The sequence below is a fragment of the Zootoca vivipara genome, chromosome 6 (genome assembly GCF_963506605.1).
Source record: "Zootoca vivipara chromosome 6, rZooViv1.1, whole genome shotgun sequence".
Taxonomy (NCBI): domain Eukaryota; kingdom Metazoa; phylum Chordata; class Lepidosauria; order Squamata; family Lacertidae; genus Zootoca; species Zootoca vivipara.
The window spans coordinates 68,540,878-68,561,607 of NC_083281.1; the positions used below are offsets into that span (position 1 = coordinate 68,540,878).

Consider the following 20,730-nt stretch of genomic DNA (forward strand, 5'->3'; position numbering starts at 1 on the left):
AGGGAGTCCCACAGTTTTAACTCTGCGCTGTGTGAAGGAAGTAAACCTGATACTTCTTTTAAACTGGAAGGGCTGAGGACTGAACCTGCATGCAAAGAATCTGCTTTGCTACTGAACTGTGGTTCCTCCGTAAGCATCGTTCTCTCATGCCTGCACATTGGCAAATAAAGGGTGCTCATCAATGGCTCCTCCTCATCCTGGAGAGTAGTGACTAGTGGGGTGCCACAGGGTTCTGTCTTGGGCCCAGTCTTGTTCAACATCTTTATCAATGAATTGGATGATGGGCTTGAGGGCATCCTGAGCAAGTTTGCAGATGACACCAAATTGGGAGGGGTGGCTAACACCCCAGAGGACAGGATCACACTTCAGAATGACCTTAACAGATTAGACAACTGGGCCAAAGCAAACAAGATGAATTTTAACAAGGAGAAATGTAAAGTACTACACTTGGGCAAAAAAAATGAAAGGCACAAATACAGGATGGGAGACACCTGGCTTGAGAGCAGTACATGTGAAAAGGATCTAGGAGTCTTGGTAGACCACAAACTTGACATGGGTCAGCAGTGTGATGCAGCAGCTAAAAAAGCCAATGCAATTCTGGGCTGCATCAATAGGAGTATAGCATCTAGATCAAGGGAAGTAATAGTACCACTGTATTCTGCTCTGGTCAGACCTCACCTGGAGTACTGTGTCCAGTTCTGGGCACCACAGTTCAAGAAGGATACTGATAAGCTGGAACGTGTCCAGAAGAGGGCAACCAAAATGGTCAAAGGCCTGGAAACGATGCCTTATGAGGAACGGCTTAGGGAGCTGGGTATGTTTAGCCTGGAGAAGAGAAGGTTAAGGGGTGATATGATAACCATGTTCAAATATATAAAAGGATGTCATATAGAGGAGGGAGAAAGGTTGTTTTCTGCTGCTCCAGAGAAGCGGACACGGAGCAACGGATTCAAACTACAAGAAAGAAAATTCCACCTAAACATTAGGAAGAACTTCCTGACAGTAAGAGCTGTTCGGCAGTGGAATTTGCTGCCAAGGAGTGTGGTGGAGTCTCCTTCTTTGGAGGTCTTTAAGCAGAGGCTTGACAGCCATCTGTCAGGAATGCTTTGATGGTGTTTCCTGCTTGGCAGGGGGTTGGACTGGATGGCCCTTGTGGTCTCTTCCAACTCTATGATTCTATGATTCTAAGATTGCCTGCTGACTTGTAGAATCGTGGAATTATAGAGGTGGGAGGTACTCCGCCTCCCGGGGTCCTCTAGTCCAGGCATCCCCAAACTTTGGCCCTCCAGATGTTTTGGACTACAATTCCCATCACCCCTGACCACTGGTCCTCTTCGCTAGGGATCATGGGAGTTGTAGGCCAAAACATCTGGAGGGCCACCGTTTGGGGACGCCTGCTCTAGTCCAACCTCCTGTGATGCAGGGATCTTCCAAACCCAGGTTGATGCATGCTGTTTAGTTCATAAAGCAGGGTGTTTGTTTCTTCGGATGGGATGGCGGCGGCACTTCCCATCTTGCCTCCCATCAGTTATGGGCATATCAACGGGTGATATATATATATTCTCTTGATTTAGATTTTAAACACTGCCCGGAAACACTTTGGCGCGGGAGGAAACCAGCGCATCCGTTTCACGTTGCCCCCCTTGGTCTTCGCTGCCTACCAGCTCGCTTTCCGCTATAAGGAGAATTCTAAAGTGGTGAGTGAACGAGCCAAGATGCAAATCCTGACGGGTTTTTCCTCTCTTAAGAACATAAGATGAGCCTTCTGGACCAGGCCAGTGGCCCATCTAGCCCAGCATCCTGTTCTCACGGTGGCCAACCAGAGAGAGGCCTCTTCTGGGAAGCCTGCAAGCAGGATTCAAGTCCCAGAGCGCTCTCTTCTCCTGTGGCTTCCAGCAACTAGTATCCAGAAGCATTGCTGCCCCTGAAAGGGGAGGCAGAGCTTAGCCATCATGGCTAGCAGCCATAAAGTGTCCTTTATCCTCCATGAGATGGGGGGTTTGGGTAGAAACAGTTGAGTAAAGAAGACAGTAAAATGGCAAGGTGCAAGAGATTAAGTGCTTAAAGAGAGAGGGAGAGAGAGACGTATTCAGTGATATTCGGACATATTCATTCAGACATATTCATATTTCAGTTAAATATATTAAAACTTTTCAGGAACTGCCCTCCATGTGGAATAGAGCGAGAACAAAAAGCTGCTTCCTTGAGCCTGTCTACATGGGAACCTTGTCATCTCAGGTTCCATCTTGGCAGAACAGTGGGATATAAATATTCACGGATTTGGGTTTTCCATAATTTGTTCAGGTTGCAGAATTCCAGTTCTTGTTGCAGATAATGTGGAAATGTTAAGTGGAGCCCTCTTCTTGGTCCTGTCTACCAAGTTTGCTTATTTTTTCCTGTCATGCTTTTTTGACACAGTATTTTCCTTTGATGTGGTCCCCCCCCCCGCTTTTAGGATGACAAATGGGAAAAGAAATGCCAGAAGATCTTCTCGTTTGCGCACCAGACGATCAGCGCTTTGATCAAGGCCGAGCTGGCCGAGCTCCCTCTGCGGCTGTTCCTCCAGGGGGCTCTGGCGGCAGGAGAGATTGGGTTTGAGAACCATGAAACGGTGGCTTACGAATTCATGTCCCAGGTGGGCTCAGCAAAGGTTTTTCTTCCCACTCCTTCCAAAAACATAAGTTCAATGTGTAGACTGGTCTGATAACAGAATTGCACATGCTTAGTCCATGTGTTTGAACCCAGTGCCGGATCAAGAGCCTTAACTGAATAAGAACCTAATCAGTGTTCTACTGGATCAGACCAATGACCCATCTAGTCCACCATCCTGTTCTCATCAGTAGCTATCAATAGCCCTCCATGAATTTGTCTCATCTTTTAAAGCCATCCAAGTTGGTGGCCCTCACTGCCTCCTACGGGAAGGAGACTAAGTATGCACTGCATAAAGTACTTCCTTTTATGTGTCCTGAATCTTCTAGCACCCAGTTTCATTGGACATCCATGAGTTCTAGTAGTAATAAGAATAATAAGAATATAATAAGAATAATTTATTATTATTTACACCCCACCCATCTGGCTGGGCGGCTCCCAACAGAATATTAAAAACATGATAGAACATCAAACATTAAAAACACCCCTAAACAGGGCTGCCTTCAGATGTCTTCTAAAAGTCAGATAGTTGTTTATTTCCTTGACATCTGATTTTTTTGGGGGGAGGGGGGCGTTGCACAGGGCAGGTGCCACCACCGAGAAGACCCTCTGCCTGGTTCCCAGTAACCTCACTTCTAGCAGTGAGGGAACCGCCAGAAGGCCCTTGGAGCTGGACCTCAGTGTCTGGGGGGTGGAGATGCTCCTTCAGGTATACTGGGCCGAGGCCGTTTAGGGCCTTAAAGGTCAGCACCAACACTTTGAATTGTGCTCGGAAACGTACTGGGAGCCAATGCAGGTCTTTCAGGAGCAGTGTTATATGGTCTCGGCGGCCACTCCCAGTCACCAGTCTAGCTGGAAAAAGGAATAATATATTTTTTTAAATCCACTTTCTCCATGGCATGCATAATTTTATAAACTTCCTCACTTGTTTTCTCAAAGTCCTATATAGGATGTCTGCAATGGATGGACTATATTTGGTTTTCTTAGCTCGGTCCTTCCTTTCTATGAAATGGAAACGTGTGTGATAAACTTCAATACAGCGAATGTAGGAAGATGCCTTTGAATGAACCAGACTTAAGTGTTTCACTGGTAAATGCTTTTCTGGATCTTAAGCCAGGTGGCTTCCCCAGCTCTGCTGCCTGAGACCCTTTTAATATCCAGAGATTTCAGGGACTGAAGCAGAGACTTCGCACATGGGAATCAGGTGCTCAGCCATTCCCCACTCTCCCTGGAAAGCGCAAAAGGCCCTCTGTAGCCATCCCCTCCTGGCAAGGAGACCCAACTGAACTTGGTCCTACAAAGCAGAGCAAGATGTGCTACTAGACCAGGCATCCCCAAACTTTGGCCCTCCAGATGTTTTGGACTACAATTCCCATCTTCCCATCTTCCCTGACCACTGGTCCTGTTAGCTAGGGATCATGGGAGTTGTAGGCCAGAACATCTGGAGGGCCGCAGTTTGGGGATGCCTGCACTAGACAGTCTGCTAGGAGACTGGCCAAAGCATGGCATCAAGACATCAGAGAAGTGCTTTGTCCTCCAAAGTGCCGTGCAAACACTTTTATTTATTTCAGAAATTTTTTTGTTCATCACTGGATTGGAAAACAGCAACCCTCAAAAGTGGTTTACCAAAGAGAAAACAATGACATGATCGCTAAGAAAAGTTGACAATATTTTACAACTAGCAATACTTTACGACTAATCATTTAAAATAACAATAGAATAAAAACAGATTAGAACTCGCATCAACTTTATAAAACACCTGGGTTAGTCTTGTCCTAAACAAAAGTGGTGTATAAGTTTTACAAACTTGGGTCTCCAGCTGTTTTTGGATTGGTTAGGGATCATGGGAGTTGCAACAAACTGCAGGGCCACAGATTCCCCATTCCTGCTGTAGAAAGTAGTCTTGAACGCCCCCTTCTCTCATGTTCCAGGGAGCTGAGAGCTCCAGCTTTCTCCGCTCGTTTGCTTTTGTGAAAGTCACAAAGCCAGTAATCAAAACTTCCGGCTGTCCATCCTCCCTCCCTCATTTCTCTTCTGAAACAGGCGTTCTCTCTGTATGAAGACGAAATCAGTGACTCAAAAGCCCAGCTGGCTGCAATCACCTTGATAATTGGGACATTCGAGCGGATGAAATGTTTTGGCGAGGAGAACCACGAGCCCCTGAGGACCCAGTGTGCCCTGGCGGCTTCCAAGCTGCTGAAGAAGCCGGATCAGTGCCGAGCCGTCAGCACCTGTGCCCATCTCTTCTGGTCCGGACGTAACATGGACAAGAACGGAGAGGAGGTGAGGGAGTGACTTGGACCGCAGCTCTTCCATCAGCTCCAGGAAGCACAGCAGCTGCCTGGCCCTGCTCCTGGGGTGGGGTGGGAGTGGGTTACTGTCCCAGAATCTGCCCAACCTTTCCACTTCCTGATGCTGATTCTGACTTGGATTTGAGGGGTTGTCTGTGTGCCGAGGGCTGTGGTCCTCTGCGTGGTCCCAAGACATTTCTGTGTTGCAGGGGTTGGACTATAGATGACTACTTGCATCCCTTCCAACTCCGCCATTCTCTAAAAGGCAAACTTTCTGAAGTTAAGCAGGCATGAGTCTGACCTATGCCTGGGTGACAGATTCTAGGGCTGGGCGATACCTGGTTTTCAGCATCGCGGTATATCACCAGCTAAACATTGCGATACACTGATATATCGCAACGTCTGAAATAAGGATGGAGCTGTGTAGAGGCACTGGCTGGCTTCACAATTTTCCCCATGTCATGATTTTGCATAGCGCGCGCACACACACACGTGTCATGATTTGCGATATATTCCCTGGTCAAAAATTATGAAACCGATATCACAATATGGATTCATTCAAACCAGTTTTGGATGATACATCGATATCTCTCTCAGCCCTATGATAGACTGCCTGGTTAACCTCGCATTCTCTGCCTTGAGTTCCATGATGGGAGCAAGGTGGGAATCGAAATGTCCTTCAGTCAGGGGTAGGGAACCAAAAGTGCCCCCCGTGGCTTCTCTTTCTGGCCGTTGGGACTTTCCCCCAGACTATACCTTTCACCAGTCTTCCTCCACACTCTCTTCTTGAGTGTTTTCCACCTGGGAAGAATGTGTCCTTGAACTCCCAACTTTTGCTTTCCTGAACAGTGGGGGGGATTAGAGAAGGGCAGGGTGTGCTCGCCCTACTCTATCAAGCTATGCTTTGTTCCTCTGCCCACTTTTGCCTCTAGTCCCACCCAGTGCTGGCATGTGGCTCTCACCAGGTTCCCTGGAAAGGAATGTGGCCCCTCTGGCTTTGGATGGGCCAAGGTGGACACTGAAGCTGAGAAAGGATCCCCCCCACTCCTGTACTAAATGAAATAGCTTCTTGGGAAAGAGCCCCGTTGAATATGGCTGGGCTAAGCCCAGTAAATACTCATAGGTTGGAGGTGGAAAACCAAATTGGTGGTGACAGTGACCGTGTAGCTATTTGCATGCAGTGGGACTTGCTGGCTGAGTTGCAGTTGCAGTGGGGTGAGGGCAGGGACGGGGAAGAAAATAAGACAGGATATATGGGAGATGCTGACCAGCTCTTTTCTGTTTGGTGCTTAGCTCCACGGTGGGAAGAGAGTCATGGAGTGCTTGAAAAAGGCATTAAAAATAGCAAATCAGTGCATGGACCCCTCTCTCCAAGTCCAGCTCTTCATAGAAATTCTCAACAGATACATCTACTTCTACGAAAAAGAGAACGATGCGGTAAGCGGAAGAGTGCCGAAACAGCACATGTGTTTGGAGGTCTTCTCAGTGGGGAAGGCTGGGCTTGGATGCCAGTGGCCTCCCAGATGTTGCTGAAATACAACTCCCATCATCACTGCCTGTTGGCCTTCCAAATCTGGCTAGGACAGATGGCCATTGGAGTCCAGCAACATCTGGAAGACTGCAGCCCCCTCCCCCAAAGTCTAAATAAATACTAGATATGTGATAGAAGCCGGACAGCTGTGTGTTTTCCTCTGAATAGCAGTGGAGTTTCCCCTCTGCTTCCTTTCCCCCGGATCCAAGTTGTTCGTTCCATCTTTTGGACATCCTGGGTATTTCACAAGCCGGTCGAAGACCCTGTATGGGAAAAGCAGCTGTGATCTGTCCTGGGGACTCCCCCAACCCTCCAGAGCCAGATTGGGGGACTGCAGGGTATGCATTGGGGGAGGGGAGGAGCATTTTGGGGGGGGGGGCTGTTGGAACTAATCCTTACGCTATCACAATTACGTAGTTGAATACCACCCCATATCATCTTAGTCCCAATAGCACTGCGAGGAAAAATAGCTGCAGGGTAGCTTATCTGCAGCTACCAATTTTTTCACTGGGAAGCACCCAAAATATTTTTATTTTATTTTATCTGTTTCTATAGAGCTGTTCTTCAAAGCAGATTGCAGGGCAGGAACTGCTGCGTGATTCAGTTTGGCGGCTAGTTCCCTGGACTAATAAACCCAGCTGCCTTCTGCATCCTGCCATTGTTATATACATTGCTCTCTCTTCCTTCTGATTGAAGGTTTTGGCTTCCTGTTTTTTTCACGCGCCGGGCTTCGTTGCTTCTTTTTCTTTCTCAGGTGACAATTCAGGTTTTGAATCAGCTCATACAGAAAATCCGGGAAGACCTCCCTAACCTTGAATCGACCGAGGAAACGGAACAGATCAACAAACACTTTCACAACACGCTGGAGCATTTGCGCTCGAGGAGAGAGTCCCCCGAGTCAGAGGGCCCCATCTACGAAGGGCTGGTTATATAGAGGGGGGGGGGCGGCTCCTGTGCATTTGCACCACACCCAACCGGATCACCTTTCCATTTACAACACAGTACCTGGGTTTTGTTTTTATTACAGCGATGCTAGAGTTTCATAGATTTGTGCCTTTCGGAAGTGCCAAGTTAGGCTACCTGCTCTCTCTCTCTCTCCTTTTTTGTTGTTGCTTTCATTTCTGTACTTGGCATGTATGTGCGATGTGTTCAGCGCTTTGCTTCCAAGCACTTGCGTTCACCACTTCTACCAGGTTTCTCTCCCCCCCCCCCCCAACTTCTTGGACCAGCAGCTCTGTAGACCATCAGAAAAATTAGCACGGCTGAAGTCATTCCTTCCTTTTTTAAAAAATAAATAAATAAAATCCATGTGGCAAATGCCTCCCCCTGCCTCTCTCTCCCCCCCCCCGCCTCCTCTCTCCCCCTCTCTTGCATTCTAATTTGTCTTAGATCACTTCTCTTCTCTGCCCCCCCCCCCCCCGGCCAGCTCAGAACCCGTTAATGTCTTAACCTGGCTTTCCAGCTGCAAGTGTTAATAGGTAGGGGTGTGTGTGTGTGTGTTGGTTAATTTTTACAGAGAGCTTTCACTTTCTTTATAGGTTGGATACCCTTTCCCCCCCCCCCTCCCCGCCCCCTGAGGTTATGCCAGATTTTTCTTCCCTCCCCCCACCCCTCTTAAAAACTAGAATATATTAATGCATGTTTTTGGAGTTGTAAAGCACCATGCTTAAAAATTAAATTCAGAAGTTATATTTTGCATATGGAGGCTCTGTGACCCGCGGTGGAGGGCCAGTCATTGTGCACAGGGCGATATTTATCAAGGAAACTTTATTCCTGCATAGTATTAAGGAGGCGGAGGAGGAGAAAAGTAATAGATGAATTGTGGTCTCTATATAGTTCTATGTATAACCTTCGTTACTGTAAAGTTTAGAGGGGTGGGGGAACGCATTACACAGTTCTGCTCCGTATCATGAATTTGCACCAGTGAAACCAATAAAGTTGCTATTAACGAGTCTGGCTCTGAATGTTTCCCATTGCATCTAAAGCAGAGGGGTAGCCAACGTGGTGTCCTGCGGGTGCCATTGAACTACAGCTCCCATTGTCTCTGCCCCGTTGGCCATGCTGGTAGGAGCCGGTGGGAATTGGAGTCCAACAACGTCCAGGCAAGGACGCAGGTTCTCCACTCTGTTTTAAAGGTTGGATTTCTCCCCTGCCCAAGTTTGAACAAGGTTCCATCATGCGCCCCCCCCCCAAAGAAAAATCAAGAAAGGACAGCCTTTTGGCTTAAGCTACGGATGGGGATTCTGTGACCCAATGGGTCAGGGCCATAATGGGAGTCATAGGCCACCAACAACACCTGTCTTGTGTCTGTCCCTACCCCGACCTCATTCAACACCAGGAGTCTACAGCAGGCATAGGCAAACTCCAGCCCTCCAGATGTTTGGGACTACAATTCCCATGATCCCTGACCACTGGTCCTGTTAGCTAGGGATGATGGGAATTGTAGTCCCAAACATCTGGAGGGCCAGACTTTGCCTATGCCTGGTCTGCAGTGTGAGCAAGCAGATGGCCACGAATGACCTCAGGTTTATACAGTATAGTTATTCTTGGTTGTCGTTGGCTCCTCCACCCGTAGATACCTGGAGCGACCTGCAGAAAAAAGGGGGCAGAAACATTAAAAGCAACCCCTGTTAAACCATCACTGAAAGTGGCAACTAAAACAGCAGCAGAATTGGATAGTAAAGCCCAGAGGAAAAGATACAAAAATCCAGCATTGTCAGAAGGGAGCGACCCATTGCAATGAGTAATGTTTGATAATAATAAATTTTTATTTATACCCCGCCCTCCCCAGTCAAAAACCGGGCTCAGGGCGGCTCACACCAACAAAACCACAATAAAACATAAAAACAATTAATTATAATACAGATTAAAATACAGTATTAAAATTTAAAATGCAGCCTCATTTCAAGTAGTCCATAAATCCAGGCCATGAGGGAGGAAAACACAGGGGTCAGGCTAAGTCCAACCCAAAGGCCAGGCGGAACAGCTCTGTCTTGTCTTGCAGGTCCTGCGGAAAGATGACAAATCCCGCAGGGCCCTGGTCTCCTGGGAAAGAGCGTTCCACCAAGTTGGGGCCAATACTGAAAAGGCCAATCTAGCCACCTTATGGCTCGGGATCTCCAAAGTAGTGTTGTTTGTGGACCTTAAGGTCCTCCGCGGGGCATACCAGGAGAGGCGGTCCCATAGGTACGAGGGTCCCAAGCCGCATAGGGCTTTAAAGGTCAAAACCAGCACCTTAAACCTGATCCTGTACTCCACCGGGAGCCAGTGCAGCTGGTAAAGCACTGGATGAATGTGATCCCAAGGCCGGGACCCCGTAAGGAGTCTCGCCGCGGCATTCTGCACCCACTGGAGTTTCTGGGTCAGTTTTAAGGGCAGCCCCGCGTAGAGCGAGTTACAAGAATCAAGCCTGGAGGTGACCGTTGCATGGATCCCTGTGGCCAGATCAGGGTGAGAGGGGTAAGGGACCAACTGCTTAATACGGTGGAGATGGAAAAATGCCACCTTTGCTGTGGATGCAACCTGCGCCTCCATGGAAAGGGAGGCGTCGAAGGTTACACCCAAACTCTTGACAGAAGGCGCTGGCACTAATTGAGCCCCTGCAAGAGATGGGAGTTGGCCCCCCAACCCCATGTCGTCCCGACCCAGCCAGAGGACCTCTGTCTTTGAAGGATTTAGCTTCAGTCGGCTCCCACGTAGCCATCCAGCCACAGCTTCCAAGCACCTGGTGAGTGTGTCCGGGGCCGAGGCAGGGCGGCCGTCCATCAACAGATAGATGTTTTATCGTGTTTTTAATATTTTGTTGGGAGCCGTGTTTTTAATATTTTGTTGGGAGCCGCCCAGAGTGTCTGGGGAAACCCAGCCAGATGGGCAGGGTATAAAGAAAATATTACTATTATAGTAACCATATGTAGCACAACTTAATTTTAAATGGATATAAAACGGCCCCTGGGGGCAGGGATATAATGTCAAAATCCAGCACTGATGAAACAGAAAGGCCACCGAAAAGCAGACGTCTCCTACGAGAACTCTGGCACTTCTCAGAAACTAGTCTCCTGTGTGCCACCTGGAGGTGACTCCTATGACTGGTCTACTGCTTCATGTTTTCAAGTGACTCCTGCCTGCTTTGATGTGGATGCTGTTAGGGTGGTGAAGGTATGGAGATGCTGGCCTGGATCCAAAGAGCTCTTGCATGAATGGAAAGGCACTTCCACTCTTGGAAGACTCCCGCTTATTGGTACAGCGCCTTTCCCCTCCCGCCTGGGGTGTCTCGTCACCTGGCGTTTTAGAAGGTCACTTGATCCTTGGGAATGCTGGATGCCATCTGATTGTGTTAGATCCTGCCAAGCTGTCAATCTACAGCAGGAAGTGCAGAACATAAGAGTCCGCTGAGTCAGGCCAATGGCCCGCCTAGGCCAACATCGGTTCAATCCCCAATGGCATCTCCTAGTGAGTCTGTGAGATGATCTTACCTAGACGCTGCTGCCAGTCAATGTAGGCAATACTGAACTAGATGGACCAAATGGCAGGCAGCTTCATGTGTTCCTGTGATATACACGGAGCTACTTTCTTAGAAGATGGTCCTATCTAGCCCAGGACTGGCCCTCTCCAGATGTTAAGAGTCAAATTCCCATTGGCCCCAGGAGGCATGACCAATGATTAGGGGAGAGGGGAGGAGTTTAGTCCATGAAACATCTTGCAGAGACGTTTGCACTGGCATGGCAGCAACTCTGAAAGAGTTCCAGGTCTTTTAGAAGGAAATGGAATTGGGCCCCTTTGGGCATGCAAATCTTGTCATCTGCTAAGCACAGAGCTGATGCCAATAAACCCACATCTTAGCAGCGTTCGGTGTTTATTTTCCAAGTTAGCAAGGGTGCCTTCCTTAAAGCATTTCCACAACATGTTAAAGGTGCTTAACAATCATGAATGCCGATAAGCTGACTTTGACTAGCACATCAAAGTGGATTCCCTAAGGTTGAGCAAATCACCTCCTTTTGATCCACTTCTCCAATATTAAAAACATTTATGAAATACATACAAATGCACCATTGACCTACCAAAGGCTAGACCAGTTCACTGTTCAGGATGCCAATTTATTATGATACAATGAAGCATGGGATTCTTGAGGTGGGAGATGCCAAGAGACACTGACTACAGGAAATATCTCTAAAATACATAGGAAGTGGAAGCCTGTTGAACTGAACTTCAGCAGGCTTGAATGGGTCATGTTGCTAATCTTTCCATCTGTATGAAAATTATGTACAGGCAGTAACAGCCCAGTACGATGAACTGCAGTGACTGCTGTGTTGGAGCAACTTGCAGTGCTAAGCTCTGTTATGCTGTCCCTTGTAGCTATACACATCAAGGGGTGGAGGGACCCGTGAACCTCCAGCTGTGGTTCTGCTCTCACAATGTCTCACCAGCATGGCCAATGGCCAACCCTAAACGACTTGGGCCTCAAGAACCGGAAAGACTGCCTCCTTCCCTACAGACCCTCTTGGGTGCTGAGATTGGCAGACGGGAGCCTCTAGGGCAGGGGTGTCCAAACTTTTTTCAAAGAGGGCCAGATTTGATGAAGTGAACATGCGTGGGGGCCGACCAAAGTTGTTGACTGTTTTTTTAGGATTGAAGTTGTTGAGCTTTCTTACGATGTTACCCCAAAGTTGTTGAGGTTTTTTTTTAGGATTGAAGTTGCTGATCTTGTTTTACGATTTTACCCCAGACAGGCTGGATTAGGCCCCCAGGCTGGGCTTTGGACATGCCTGCTCTAGGGTGTTCCTCTGCCATCAGAAGCACAGGGAGGTGGCCTTCTCTGTGGCAGCCCCTAAGTTGTGGAACTCCCTCCACACAGAGGTGCATCTGATACTTTTTTATTATACAGCTTCCAGAAAATGTATTCATTTATTTAATTTTAATTAAATTGATTGATGGCATTTGTATATCACCAATTCTTCCAAGGCGCTCAAGGTGCTGTACATGGTTTTCCCATCCTGATTTTATCCTCACAATAACCCTGTGAAGTAGGCTAGGCTGAGAAACTGGACCAAGGTCACCCAGTGAGCTTCATGGCAGAGTGAGGATTTGAAGCCTGGTCTTTCCCATGTCCTAGACTTGACACACTAACCATTTACACCACACTAGCTCTAAAATGCAGGTGATGTAAGTCTTTAACCTGGCTTTTGACACTTGAGATGTATATTTTTACATAGGCAGCCACAATAATCCAACTATTGAAGGCAACTCATCTGCTTTAGCACAAATCTTGGGAGTGGTCTTGAATTCAACTGCTCTAGAATCTGCACCTAACTAAAAACCTTTCAAGTTAAAGCTGCTGTGTTAAATCTTGCTGCCCTGTTACACCTTGTTGCCTCGAGTTAAGCCTTTCCTCCCCATTTGCACCTCTGCAATGCAAATGCTCCCTGCAGCCAATGCAGCAATCAGACTTGGAAACAGCCTTCCATTGGCTCTAATGGAAAAGGGAAGAAAGGAGGCAGAGGGGTAGATTGAAAGCCCCATGGGCCTCATATGGCCTCCCATCCCATAATTCCCCACCCCTGCTTGAATGAAAACCTTGATTATTATTTTTTGCAGTTAAGTGCACAAACATAAAGTGTCAAATAGGCAGTGCATTTCATAGCATTGCAGACAGAATTCCACTGACTGCTAACTCTTAAGAGCTTAGGCTCCAGTTTTAAGATGCCCAATGTATGAGTTGAGTTTCCCTACAACAATATCAATAATCGATCAGTCCTCATTAGCACTGCAGGGTATTAGTTGCAAAGTCTTGTATTTTCTCAAAACAGTACTGAATTTTCTAAATTTCTGCAGCACTGCAAAATAAAATATAAAAATCCAGCACATGTTTGAGGGTAGAATGTTGCAAGGCCATCTTTCTAATGCAGACAAGTCTTTAGGTCTTCAGACTAGCGTACAATCAATGTTTCTTTCCCAAATGAAAAAAACACACATCACTTTTAAAACCTGTTCTCTCGCCTTATATGTTCTCACAGGAACATATTGGGGTGGATCTTAGCTTTCCCCGGGCACAACAGTTTGAAAAAAGCTTTTCTGAAACTCATGTGGCACAAAGGGTATAATATGGGGTTAATGGCTGAATTCAACCACAGGAGCCAAAAGGAGGCTTCGTAGAGAGCATGCGGGATGCATTTTCCATGGCAAGCTGCTCTGATGATCATCAGCAGTGTGTAAGGAGCCCAACAGAGAGCAAAAATGCAGACGATGATGGCCAAAGATTTGGCCACTTTTTTATCCCGGGAAAGCCGGAACCGGCTAGCCATAGTGTTGGCAACCTCTGTTTTTCTCTTGGTGGTGGAAAGACTCTCCAGAGCTTTGTAGAAACCATCCCACGGGGATTTAGTCTGAAGATCCACTTGCAAAGGCAGAAGGTCTTGGTTGACGTTAAAATCGGCCGGCTGGCTCTGAAGGTGACCTATGTTGAGCTGCTGGACCGAGGGTTCGGCAAAGGAGGAGCTGCTTGTTGCCTTCTCCTTACTCCTTTTCTGGCTCACTTTCATAAAAAAGTTGGGGTGTTCTTGCTTCTCTCGGGGGCGACTTTTGCCGCCTCTGTGACGGAGCGGCACTGTCTCCCTCCTCAGGGGGGTCCTCTTCCTAATGTTGATGTAAATGCTTAAGTTGAAGTAGGAGACGCTGATGAAAGGAGTGAAGAACTCTATCGTGGAGGCAATCATGAGGAAGTACCAGTTGTAGAAGAACTCAGCATAACACTCTTTCTCAGGCAGGATGCTTCGATGTGCAATGTATTCCCAGCTGATGATCGCTGGGCCGTAAAGGAGAAATGCCGCTACCCAGACCATGACCATTTTTACCACTGTGTTCTTGGTCATCCCCTTCTGAGCTCTGTAACTCACCTAGGTGGAAAGGTAAGAGGAAGAGTCAAGTGATGACTATGCCATTAAAAACCCATTGCCATTAACAAACAACAACACCCATGTTGTTTCTGGGATTGTGGAAGCGCTCATGGAATAGCTCCACTAGCTGTTGCTCTCGGCCGGAGGCTGAAATTAATTTCCAGCCTTTCTTCAGCCAGGTGCGTGACGTTTGAAAACAGGTTTGTCCTGCTCCCTTAGGGCAAGGAATCCAAATGCAGTGGTACCTCTACTTACGAATTTAATGCATTCTGAACGCACATTTGTAAGTAGAAAAAATTTGTAAGTCAAATCCCATAGAAATGCATTGGGAGAAAAAAATCGTAAGTAGAAGCAACCCTATCTAAAAATTCGTAAGTAGAAAAAATCCTATCTAAACCGCATCCAAGATGGCGGACAGAGCTCTATTCGTAAGTAGAAACATTCGTAAGTAGAGGTACCACTGTAGGTCTGAGAAGAGGGCTGGGATCGGTGTGATGGCTGCTGGTGTCCCAAAGTTTTCTGCTTAGAGCAGGGGCAAGTGGCGGGGACTGTGATATTGGCTCGGCAGGGATGCTGAGATGCTTAGTGAGAGTTGGAATGATGTGATGAAGTTGGGCAGAGTTAGGAAGGGTGGCTTGAGAGCATCACAATAGTGGGTGCCAGAGATCCAGGGGTGGAGGGAGGTCACAAAGGAATTGGGACAGGAGGAAGAACAGCTTGGCAGAAAATGAATGGCAAATGGGGGCTTTGGGAGGGTTTTTTTTATTTCTTTTGCAGAGGGGCAGCTATGGGTCCCAGAAGCAATTTTGTTGGGGTGGGGAGAGGTAAATACCACACCTCTGAAATCCTTTTTAGCTACAGGTCCTTGAACAGACAAATGCAAGAAGTTTCCTAATATTCAAGCTATGACAGGAGTGTACATTGATAATTGACTTCTCATGGCTGTTCTTTTGTACCAAGGAGCTCATTTGTATGTGGATGAAATGGATACACTCAAGCCACTTTGCATTTTACTCTGGCTTGTGTTTACAATGCTAGTGGTGGTGGTGGAGAATGAGGGGAGGGGAGGGGAGCTTATTTTCCAAAGGAATGTGAAAGCCTCACAGCGTGCATCTGATTACCATAGGGCAGTGAGGGCTGAGATTAATACCTAGAGGAAATTATGGTAGCGCCACGAACAAAACGTTGGGAAGAGGAATGCAATAAAAGCACTTTCCTTTCACCGCAAGCCCTTTGATAAAGGGAAAGCGATCTCAATGATAGAACGAGGTCCAGAATAAAGTTGGTTTTGCTGCAGGTTTAGCTCTCATACCTCCCTGAAGGTCACTCAAATTATTCAGGGTGGGTGGCTGGTGCGGTCCTGAACAAAGATCTGGAGCAGGGTTGGGCAGCCTGCAGTCATAAGGCCACATGTGTCTGCCAAGGCTAATTTTATGTGGTCCTTGCACTAATTTCATGCGGGTAGCAAGGAAAGGTGAAAAGAGGGGAAAGGGAGTGGGGGGGGGAGAGAGAGAAGGGGATGGCGGGGAGAGAGGAAGGTAGAAAGTGAGAAAGTGAATGAGAAAGGGGTGGAAGAAAGAGAGGAAGAGAAGGGTTGGCAGAAATAGAGAAAATGAGAAAGAGAGAGATGGCAAAAAGAAAAGGGAATTGGGGTGGCAGAGAGAATGGGATGGCACAGAGAGAGACAGACAAAGAGAGAAAAGGTGGCATAAAAAGGGGGAAGGGGAGAAGGGAGGGGAGCGAAAGATAAAAGGCACACAGAGAGAAAGAGATAAAAGATACAAACAGAGAGAGAAAGGGAAGAGGTGGAAGAAAGATAAGAGTCCCCACTCACTTTGACTCTGGCCTCATGCACCAATATTATGCAGCTCCTGAAAGATTACCCCTAGGGAATTTGGCCCTCAACAATTACAGAGAAAAATGGAGCTACACAGCAAATAACCAATTTTCATAATTGGGAGGTATTGATAATGGGAATTAACATACTGATGGAGTAACAGCAGAGCAAACAAAAGCAACTTCCTAGGTTGGCTCAATGCAGCAACCCTTTTGTATTAGTGCTGTGCTCAGGCACCTCCTCTCACCCCAGGGACACACAAGCAGCCCTGGGACTTTGGAAGGCCTTAAGAAGCTCAGGGTGCCTTAAGAAGCTCAGCGATGTCCCTTACCGCCTTTGTCACAGAGATGAATCTGTCAAAACTGATCAGAACAATGTTGAAGACGGAGGCACTGCAGACCAGGTAATCGGCCACCAGCCAGAGCTTGCACAAGCCCTTTCCAAACTTCCACTCGCCTGTCAGGATGTAAGGGATGTATAGAGGGATGCAAAATCCACCTGTGGATATTGACCAAGAAACAGCACTGGTGAGAGAGTCTTAGCCTAGCTTTCTTTCCAGAGAGACAGGTTTTGATGTGGAGGAACTTTCAAACAAATATACCTCCCACCCTCCCCACTACACAGAAATCAGTTGGAGACCTCTATTTTGTCAGAATACTTAAGGCAGGGGTGGGCTAGGTGATTATTGTTTGCACTCCAGTTGTCCAGCTGGGGCTCTAGTTTTGTGTCTGCAATGAGGTTAGCTGACACAAGAGTGGGAGTCTTCCTTTGGTAGCCTTGCACTTGTGGAATGCTGTTCCTATGCAATACATCAGACTCCATCACTACAGGGCTTTAAATAAATGGTGTGTGTGCGCGCACGTGCATTCATGCTTGTGAATGGGGGTGTATGCCATTTCCAGGACATATTTTATTTTCCATTCTGTGTAGAAAAAATACATTCTGGCAGTGTCTACCTGGTGTACGTAGTGAGATGAAACAAGCACATTCTGCATCCTTTCTTACACCACAGAAAATCATACAGCTTGTACAGCAGGAATCAGTTCTCAGTCTGCTTTCTCCAGACTTTCATTTGCTGCAAGCAGCCAGCCAGTGCTACCAAAGAGTACACTAAAGGTTCCTTAAAGATTTAGTTTAACACATGCTTGTAGGCTCAAATACACGAGGGATTTCATATATTGCATGGTATTACAAGATAATCACTATTGAGTGGAAAGCCCTCCCTTATTCCAGATGTTGCAATTGATTAGATGACACATAAAAATAAAACCCACCTTTAAGAGCCAGTGTGGTATAGTGGTTAGAGTATTGGACTGGGACCTGGAAGACCAGGGTTCAAATCTCTACTTGCCCATGAAGCTCACAGGGTGACTTTGGGTCAGTCCCTGCCTCACAGCCTAACCTACTGCATAGAGTTGTTGTGGGGATTAAGTGAGGAGGGGAAGAACCATACACACCACCTTGAGTTCCTTGGACAGCAAGCAATACTTATTGAGAGGTGGTGGAAGCAACCCAATGTGATGTCTACTGATACAGCTACAAGGTACAAATTTGCTCATATACAATTAACCCAATCATCTGTTGTTGATCATCTGTATAATCATCTGTATAATGCATATGCAAAAACATTTTCTAATCTTGTTTGTGCTTACAAATACACCTGCTGCTGCATAGTGACTTCCTCTCCCCTCTTACATACATGGTAAGCTGAGGCTGAGAAAGATAAAGCCATTTACACAGCGCCATTTACACAGCGTGTTCATTTTGCAAAGTACTTTCATCATGGGTTTGCCTTCACCAAAATCCCCATTGTGTATTATTGTTGTGTTACACACACACACACACACACACCACATTTAAACCCTGCCTTTGCTCCAAAGAGCTCAAGGGAGCCACACGCTTCTCTTGAATTTGATCCTCACAACAACCATGTTGGGTAGGTACTGCTGATAGACAGTGACTGGCCGAAGGCCCTCTCCCTGTGAGTTTCATAGATAAATGAGAATTTGAAACATGAGTCTCTGGGCTTAATCTGACATACAAACCACTACATTGCACTGATTTTGTTACACACACACACACACACACACACAACTTTTCAGTTAATGTTTCCAAAGTGGTGCCCAAGTAAATAACTGCATTGAAACAATTAAAAATATAAACATTAAATTAGCCTAGCACACAGGAAAGACAGTATTAAAAAACCCACCGATCAGCTGGAAATAGGCAACTTATTAAAAGAGGTTCTGTTCCAAAAGCCCAGCAAAACTAGTTTGCTCACACTTGGTTAGGGAGCCATATGAAAGAGGGTGCAAAATGTCAAAGGGTGTTCTGCTTCTGTGGGGCTGAAACCATGAAGTTTCTGCTGCTTGTGGAATCAGTCACACCTCCAAATAAGTTGGAAATTGAAACACAGTTTCATTGGCTGACTTTAAACTTTGGGGGCTTTCCATTTATAATTATTAGTGTGTCCCTCATGGGGAACTGGGGCCAAGAGAGGAAGCTTGGGGCCAGATTTCACTCCACCAGGTCCAACTTTCTTGATTCCCTTGGCCCAGTGTCCTTCAACCTTGTAGCCCAGAAACATCTGGGGACCCAGCTCCCATCACTCATGACAATTGGCTGAACCAGCCAAGGGTGAAGAAAACCCTCCTGGCCCCTGGCCCCTGGCCCCAACTCAAGTTGTTGTTTGTGGGGAGCTCCCTGGCTTCACTCACCTACTAAAAGATCAGCAATGGCCAAGTTGAGGAAGAAGAAATTCCCTTGGGTCCTGAGGCTCTTGTCCACCACGAAAGCCAAGATGACCAGCGCGTTGCCCAGCACCGTGATCAGAACCACAAGTCCCATCAGCGAGGCCAGTAGGACGGAGACGGGCGCGGAGAACTGTCCCTGGTGCTGAAAGTGCCGCTCCTCGCCCGCCGCGCACCCGTTTCCCAGCGAGGCGGAGACGCTGGAGAAATTGGTATCCAGCCGATTTTCCGCCATAGCTGCAGGGGGAGGGGAGGAGAGGAGAAGAGGCAGGGCGCCCGGAGACCCCCAAATTGTAAGGTAGCGATTTCCCAAAAAAGTATTCGTGTTACAAGAACGACGAGAAGGGTTTCATCCTTTGGCTGAGACGCTCTTCTTGGGAGGGCGAATGAAGCGTCTGGCTTGAGCGCGGGACTTGGTCGGCTTGAGTGAGTCAGCGGTCGATGGGCTCCCCCCGCCCTCCGGCTGGTGGGGGAGGACGAAAAATGAACGGAGGGACGCGGCCAGGTGATCCGAAAGAGAAGCGGCGGAGGTGGAGAGGCGAAACGCAGCCCGCTTTCCTACCTAGTGCATCTGCAAGAATCCGCATCCAATTCAATGCCATTCCCTTGTACGCTTGAAACTTGCAGAAGGGGTTTGCGTGTGCGTGTGTATGTCCCTCTCCCGCTTAGTGCTGACCTACCAAGTGAACAGACTAAGCTTTGGTCACCACGATGACAAGGACATAACGACAACAAAGAGCACCCAAGTGCAGTAGGGGTAAATCAGAACTTTGATAGATGTCCTTACTCCCAATGCCACACTCTTCCCACATTTTTCTGTTCTCTCTTTATTATTTATCCCCACCTAAACTAGGGGGTGTCCAACAAAAGCAGGTCAAAATAGCGTGAAGAAATCAGATCTGATCATGTGCTGCAATAAATCCATGTTTTGTTATTTTAAAATTTTGTTTTATGCTTGAATTACATTGGGGGGGGGAGGCGTGGGGGGAGATGTGTCCAAACGTCTTAAATCCAGCCCTGGCCCCACTATATGGACTTTGGTCCTTTTCCCTACAGATCTTGCAGTTCTCCCTCCCTGTAGATTCCAGAGCTTTGTTGGATATTATTTCAATTGAAAGCATTGCAAGGTACAAAATGGCTCCAGATGTCCAGTGGAAAATGCCTACAGCTGCAGAGGGCAGGGACCACACTTTTTCCTCTAGCCAATGGTGGGCGGGGGGAGATAGGAACAAGACTTATCCTACAAATTACAGGTAGGTAGCTGTGTTGGTCTGACATAGTCGGGGGGGGGGGGAACCATTGCTTCCAGTAGCACCTTAGAGACCAACTAAGTTTGTCATAGGTATGACCCTTCATGTATCTGAAGAAGTGTGCATGCACACGAAATCTCATACCTATGACAAACTTATTGGAAGCAATTTTTTTATTTTATTTTTTGTTTATCCTACAAACTTTTGGAAGTCAGCACAAACTTTTAAGTCAGCACAAATGGACAAGTTTCTAGAACAGAGGAAGGTGGATGTGTGGCCCTCCAGATGATGTTGGACTACAGGTGGCCAGGTAACGGCAGCCGATACAATGTGAATCAGGCTTGGGGAACTTGGCAGCCTCCACCCCAGATGTTGGACTGCAACACATTTTCTTCTGCCTTAAGCTTTGTTCTGGGCAAGTAACTCTGAAACAGGATGATGCCACAAAGGCAGGTTTTTCCTCTTTTTCGCCAACCATACACCAACAAAGCTCACTGACAAACTGGTGCAGGTGCAGAGGAGTTCAAGCAGGT

General features: G+C 47.2%; 2 protein-coding genes across 2 annotated transcripts in view; one reads left to right on the forward strand and one right to left on the reverse strand.

The window, feature by feature from the left end:
• VPS35 (VPS35 retromer complex component) overlaps nucleotides 1-7,814 on the forward strand; it is a 29,378-nt gene extending 21,564 nt beyond the window's left edge. Inside the window, exons 13-17 of the mRNA XM_035118692.2 lie at nucleotides 1,575-1,697; nucleotides 2,456-2,635; nucleotides 4,693-4,932; nucleotides 6,234-6,377; nucleotides 7,226-7,814. Of these exons, the coding sequence (XP_034974583.2) occupies nucleotides 1,575-1,697; nucleotides 2,456-2,635; nucleotides 4,693-4,932; nucleotides 6,234-6,377; nucleotides 7,226-7,405 (867 nt within the window). The 3' untranslated portion in view covers nucleotides 7,406-7,814. The remainder of the gene's footprint in view (nucleotides 1-1,574; nucleotides 1,698-2,455; nucleotides 2,636-4,692; nucleotides 4,933-6,233; nucleotides 6,378-7,225) is intronic.
• A 5,644-nt stretch (nucleotides 7,815-13,458) lies between these two features.
• On the reverse strand, nucleotides 13,459-19,182 carry LOC118086798 (histamine H3 receptor-like). The gene is made up of 3 exons (XM_035118791.2): nucleotides 18,915-19,182; nucleotides 16,529-16,695; nucleotides 13,459-14,360 (listed from the first exon to the last, which is right to left on the reverse strand). Exons 1-3 carry the CDS (start codon nucleotides 19,180-19,182, stop codon nucleotides 13,476-13,478), a joined length of 1,320 nt encoding a protein of 439 aa, XP_034974682.1. The 3' UTR covers nucleotides 13,459-13,475.
• Between the last annotated feature and the right edge of the window lie 1,548 nt (nucleotides 19,183-20,730).